We start from the raw sequence: 6525 nt of genomic DNA, 5'->3' as shown, positions 1-6525 counted from the left end.
AAATGCAAATGAACATCTAAAATGTACCTTCATGAGATTTTGTTTTGTAGCATTCAAAAATATACAGATTTATGGATGGATAGTCTTTGGCAATCAGAAGACCGACAGAGCCTATTCTTAATGAAATCAAGATGCAGTAGCTTGACAGTTGGGAATATTTACCACCATTGCTTCCCGTTTGCCCCTTTGTTCCCCCTTCTGTCTTATCTTGTTGGAGGTACCGAACCCCACCAGTTTCATATGCGCATTCACCGAACCCTTCTTTAGTGAAAAATAAAATGTTTTTTTTCAAATTCAAGACGATGTTATAAGTTTTTGGTAACACTTTAGTATGGGGAACATATTCTAAGTAACAAATACTTAATTTAGAGTTTTTAGGACACGAGGGGAACATACTCTAAGTAACAAAGACTTAATTTAGAGTTATTTGGTTAGGGTTAGGGCCAGGGTTAGAGGGTTAGGGTTATAATAAGGCCAAGCCGAATAAGGCATTAATAAGTACTTAATAATGACTAGTTAAGAGACAATATGTTACTAATTTGCATGTTAATAAGCAACTAATTAATGGTGAATATGTTCCCCATACTTAAGTGTTACCATGTTTTTTTTACTGGCGCACAAAATGAACCGTGCATGAACATCACCTTGTTCAAACAACAAAACCAACACAGTGCATAAACTCACAACAAATTACACACCTGCAAATCAGTCTGACTTCTGCTGTTGCCATATCCGTAATACGCCGATAGGGAGAAGATTTTATTTACACGAAGAGTCGGGTGTGTTTTGACCTCCGCCGAACCCCTAGGGTTCGATCGAATCCAAGTTAAGAACCTCTGCTCTATATCCTTTGTACTCACATGGTCGCTTTGGTGACAGTTTATCAGATTCCAAATGATTTAAAATGTTAGAGCTTCGACCTTACCACTGGGTTGAGATTGCCGATGGCTCCCTGCTGCCTGTCTCGACCACATAGGAGAGTAATTGTAAACAGTCGCGACAACAAAGTCATTGTTACACACTCTCTTTGTTGGGGTTACTTTTAAGCTGTATGGTGTCTGTTAACCATGGAACAATAATTGCAAACAGAAACACTGAGGAAATACTTTTGACGGTAGATTGTTTTTTTGTTTGAAGGAATTAGAAATTCAGAAGAAAATTGCCCCTTGCCATAATACTGTAATGAAAAAAATTCAGCGACTAACACTACCTGTGTAAACTGGACTTTTTGTCAATAATGTGCAAACGTATATACAAGTAATCCTAAAATATCGAAATATTAAGAAGGTGACATTTTAGACACTGTTAGGATACACACTGACATTGCTGGGGTGCTTCCTACAATATTATTTTATTTATACACTAATATAATACAGATCTTGAAAATTGAGAACAAGTGTATTGTGTCCTGTTTGAAATACAATTAAGTCATCAGAGAACAAGACAAGTCAAACCTGCTCAGTAGGTCAAAAAACTATTATAGATATTAAACATAACAATGATCATATCAACTTTCTGTGTTTGTAATTAGAGTAAGATTCCATTAAGAAGGCTTGGGGATTAAAGCTTCCCAAAGCCTGCATGAGATAAAGGCAGCATAAACCCAAGAAGCAGCTTTGTACTTTGCAGTGTGACAAAGTTACAGGCATGTTTAAAGTGCCTGGATTTAGGGAGTGTATCTGTCTGGAACTAATGGAACACGGTGAATGCTTCAGTTTTGGAGCACTATTTAACAATGAGAAGGAGAAAAAAAAGACGATAACCTTCAAGTAACTATTCACAAATATGTAATTTTCAACAATCATCAGTATAAAATAAGGCACTCTCCGACACAATTTAAAGCAGAAAAGACATGTTTTTAATGTACATTTTTATGTTTAAAAACCGCAAACATATGTTTCACACATGAACACCATCAACAATTCCCACCTGGCTAAAGTTATCTCCAAGACAATTAAAATAGTTTTGGTTTTCAGTCAAGCTTTTGTGCTGTGAATGTGCAATGAATGACTTTTTTTTAACTTCCAGACTAGTGATTGCTCTGGTAGGTGTTGTTCAGGATTTGGCACATGAACACCCCAATTAAAAACCTCCTGAATCATTCAGCATGAAATGTCCAATTTTTTAAAATGGGTGCTAAATCCTAATCCTCTCCTTTACTGGTATTGTGCGATTAAAAGGTAAACAAGAGAATGAATGTGTCACTTCCTCTTGAATAGTTAATCTACAGTAGGAGTTCAATTGTGTGACAGAAAAATAGGTCACAGCCGAAACATTGCTACTTCTTTCAGCTAATGACTAAGAGGTACTGTTTCCAAGCATGGAAGGATAAAAATGTATCTTCCCAGGTTTGAAGTCAACAGTCAAATGACCAAAAGTAGTAATTTCGACAATTCATTGTACTTGTTAATGGTTGAATGTGTTATAAAAAAAACAATTAGATTCCTACGTACAGTAATCAGGGCATATGATTGCACTATAAAGCTCATTTTCTGAGGCTCAAGGTATACAAGTACAGTATGTTCCCAAATTGTTGTGTCATGGCTCCAAAAGTAGTAACTTTCAGCGTATCAGTGCTTTCACACAAAAACAAACAATGGTAATTCTTAAAAGGTTGAATTTGTCATAAAATTTCAACTCCTTCAGAGTAATGACTAGATTCTGAGGTACTTTTTTTTTTTACCAGACTAAAAGGAAGTGTCAACGGTACAAAGGTAACTATGAGGATACTTCTAAAGAAATAAACCATTGTCTCCCTGAAAGGTTCATCATTTGGAAATGTTTACAATGCTGGACTAATCATAGAACTGTAAAGCGCAGCTTTTAACACTTTCCCAAAGTTAATAGCCATTGATCTAAAAGTAGTAAATTTGAGGGCACAACCAAAAAAATAATCCATTTCTAAATGGCAGCGTTTGTCATAATGATAAAGTACCTTTTCCAAGGCTAATGCAATACAGGTACAGTACTGGAAGTTCCTAAATTGTAAAAATCAACAATCAAAGGAACAAAAGCCCCTGGTCTCCTGAAGAGCAAGGTGTTCTACTACTCTGTATGTACAGTACTGAATAAATTAAGTCATTAAATACACTTTAAGCACCCGACAAGCAAGACTACCATTAAGACAAAGAGTAGAAAAGGCAAAGAGGTTTGGGTGTGACCTTAAGTAATTTGGTGAGGTGTGGCGTGTGACAGGATTCATAGGACAAAAAAAGTCACACGGGCAAGTCAAGTGAGCATTTGTTAATTTAAAAAAATAAAAAATAAAAATAAAAAGACCACACAAAAATATCGTAAATCTCTTTGCTAGTATCGTTATCAACCAAAACAGTAGTATTCATCTGATTCCACTCTTAGTTTTAGCGGTGATTTGCTGAAGGTGTTGCCATCTATTACGGGTGTATCCACCAAACAGTCCAGGTTGGAGGGCGAAGGGTCTTCAGGAAAATCTTCGGCAAGCGTGTCTAGATAGCTGCCCACGGATAGAGTGTCTAGGCCGTCGCTGTTAACGTCGTTCAAGCTTCCGAGGCTACCTCCAAGCGAGGCGCCGTCCTGGCTGTCGGACAGGCTGCACAGACTGCTTGACAGGCTGCCCTCTTGGCTGGCCACGCTCCCCTTGTCGTCGATCATCCAGCGGATTGACTCGATGCCCTCATTGATGGACAAGAGCTGATGCATTAGCTTGACGTCAATGGCGCGCAGGTTGGCCTAGGGAGAAGACGCATGTGTTACACCAGGAGCAAGAAAGACATTTCAATATGTCTCGACTAGCTTATTTAGCGTAGCTTGACATAAATATGACAACTTGTCCTTTAAGCAATCTGGCAAATTACACTGGAAATCTACAGTCTTTGGGTAAAATTCAGTTAAAACGTATTACAACCCATCTCGACCACTTTGTTCAGCTTAGCTTGGTATTTTTCCATCTGAACATAAACATGATAAATGTATTTAAAACACAAAGACAAAATACAGTGTAACATTAAAATCGAACTATCAACTTTAAGAAATGTCAATCCATCTTGATCTCTGTACTTAGTTTAGCATCAACGTAACATGTCTTGCATCAACATACATTATTGCATTGAAGATGTTTTTGCCTAAACATAACAGAAAAGTTCATACAACAAAGTATAACAGCAATTTCCAGCTGCCAATAAAGTATTTAGTTACATTTTTTAAAACTCATGAGCAACTATTACTAGTAATGATAATAAAAATAAAAATATTTACAAAATTAAAAAAAAATACTATTAATGATAATTAAGAAATTATATGACTGATGATATGAATGTATGAATTAATTGAGTGTACAATGACTTTGTTTTGGGAATTGAACGTTAAAAAGACGACTTTGTTTGTGTTTGGTTTCATGGCCTTGGTGCTGCTGTATTTTGTTGAGACTCTCTTGGGTACAAATATACCTAAGTGATAGAGTTCGGAAAAAACTAGTCTCAGCCAAGAAATAGAGTATCTTGGTTTCTTGAATTACCAACATAAGTTAGTATCCACCATACAAACAGATGGGAGTAATGTTGCTGTCTACATCTCTATAAAGCCTCTAAAGCTCAAATCCTGGTTTGCAAGTCTTCAAAACTCGGTCAGGTTGACCATCTGCTCAGCAATCCTAATACCGTTTTATAGCTGTACTTAAATGGGGTAGCTTGCTGTGAATGTACCTTTCATCAAAGAGTATTTGTGACATTTATCAAAAGAGATGTCTTCAGGTGTATTCACACACTGCACATTACTTTCAGTGTGCTTTGGAAAGACAAAGGAGTGCTTTTTTTGTTGTTTTGCATTAATCAGTCAGATCTGGATTGTTAGACCGGTTTTGACTAAGCATACTACTGTACAGTGCCATGATATCAATGCAAATTAAAAGGAACTTGACGTGAAACTTTCAACCACAAGTGTTTTTCAACCGGCAGCCCTGACCATGTCGAGCTTGTGAACAAAATCACACCAATTTAAAACTTGGGACTCTTGTCATATGTATCTTTGGAGGGTCTTAAAGTGTGTGCTGTCAAAAAAACCACCACATGAATCCTGACTCAACATCGTTTGATGGTTAATGTGTGTGGGTGACAGGTGCAGCATGTTTTTACCGTCTATGTGCATGAGATGGAAAAAAACTTCAATGCTATTGTGAAAAGTTCTCGGTAGTTCCTTTTTCATTTTAATTTGAAAAGACAAAACAACTCACTTCTTCCGCACCCAAAGAACACAAATGGTTTGGTTTTGCATGAAAGCGACGAGACCACATAGCTTTGACCCTGAATGATTTCAAAGTAAGGCTTCTCTTTATATATTAAGCTTTCAAATAAAATAACACCATCATTTCCAAAATGTATATGCATTGTATTCAAATTCAATACACTTGACTTCAGTTTAAAAAACATGAGCGTCAATTTTTTTTGTTTGCTTTTGGAAATAAATACCGGTTGTGATCTCTGATATTGACAATCTTTGACTTGTGTTTTTGCAGCAAGTATTAAAAACAGCAAGAATACCTCTCATATTGAGGATCATTGACTAGCATTTCTGCAGGAGGTCCTTAAAGCATCAGAGCTCCTGTCCTATAGAGGATCTTTGACTAATGTTTTTCAATCAAAGTTTTTTTCTACAGCCCTTAATCACAAGTGCCTCAATGGGCTGCACAAACCAAAATGACATCCCCTGGTTTGAAACCCACATCCGTACAAAAAAAAACTCAAACTCAAAATTGGAAAATGCATAAACCTTGGGAGAAGGCCGCAGATGTGGGAACCCCCCTCTGGGTAACTGGCTGCAATGGATGCCAAGTGGGTACAGTTATTGCGTTGCATGTTTTTGCAGGGGTACTTAAAGGGGAACTTATTTTGGAATTTTGCCTATCGTTCACAGTCATTATGAGAGACATGACGATGGATGTTTTATTTTTTTTTTGCATTCTAAATATTAAATAAGTGCGATCAAAAGTCAGCTTACAATTGAGCCTATTGGAGGAATAGAGCCGCTCTATAAAGCCCTTAAAAAACACCCAATACTTCCATTGAGGTTTTATATACATGATGTACTGTAAGTATATATGTAATGTAGTAACGGGCACATTTATAATAACCATTAATTTTTACGTATTTTTATCATTTTAAGCATATGCGGCGCTTTCATTTAAAAAACGCATCACAATGTTTGCTTTTTTATTTTCGTCACTGATTACTGCTCACTGCAGACTTCATGAGAGCCAACAAACATGATAAAACATCACATTTGTCTGTGCAATGTCTGTTGTCATTAGGATGCCGACTGATAGGATGTCCATATATTCTTAATCTAAATGGGAATGAGCAAAATCCTCACGAAGAAACGAGTTAGGGGAGGGACCGAGCGTCTTTTCATGTCCTACTCGCCATTTCTGGGTCCTAAATGGCTTTCAAAGTGTACCAACTTGTCGGAATACCTACTCACACTTCTGTCCAGGTGAGATACATGATTAATGAAACCCCTTGCCAGTCAATCATGCCGAAATTGGACACAGGCGAG

At 37.0% G+C, this 6525-nt stretch overlaps 1 protein-coding gene across 2 annotated transcripts in view; it reads right to left on the bottom strand.

Moving 5' to 3' along the window:
* Positions 1 to 1835: 1835 nt before the first annotated feature.
* Positions 1836 to 6525, bottom strand: part of LOC133606356 (leucine rich adaptor protein 1-like) — a 5938-nt gene continuing 1248 nt past the window's right edge. For both annotated transcript variants that reach the window (XM_061960210.2, XM_061960211.2), the window contains one exon: positions 1836 to 3708. In XM_061960210.2, the coding sequence (XP_061816194.2) occupies positions 3319 to 3708 (390 nt within the window). In that variant the 3' untranslated portion in view covers positions 1836 to 3318. The remainder of the gene's footprint in view (positions 3709 to 6525) is intronic.

Source organism: Nerophis lumbriciformis, linkage group LG05 (genome assembly GCF_033978685.3).
Source record: "Nerophis lumbriciformis linkage group LG05, RoL_Nlum_v2.1, whole genome shotgun sequence".
NCBI classification, from domain to species: domain Eukaryota; kingdom Metazoa; phylum Chordata; class Actinopteri; order Syngnathiformes; family Syngnathidae; genus Nerophis; species Nerophis lumbriciformis.
This window is presented reverse-complemented; position numbering and strand designations above follow the sequence as displayed.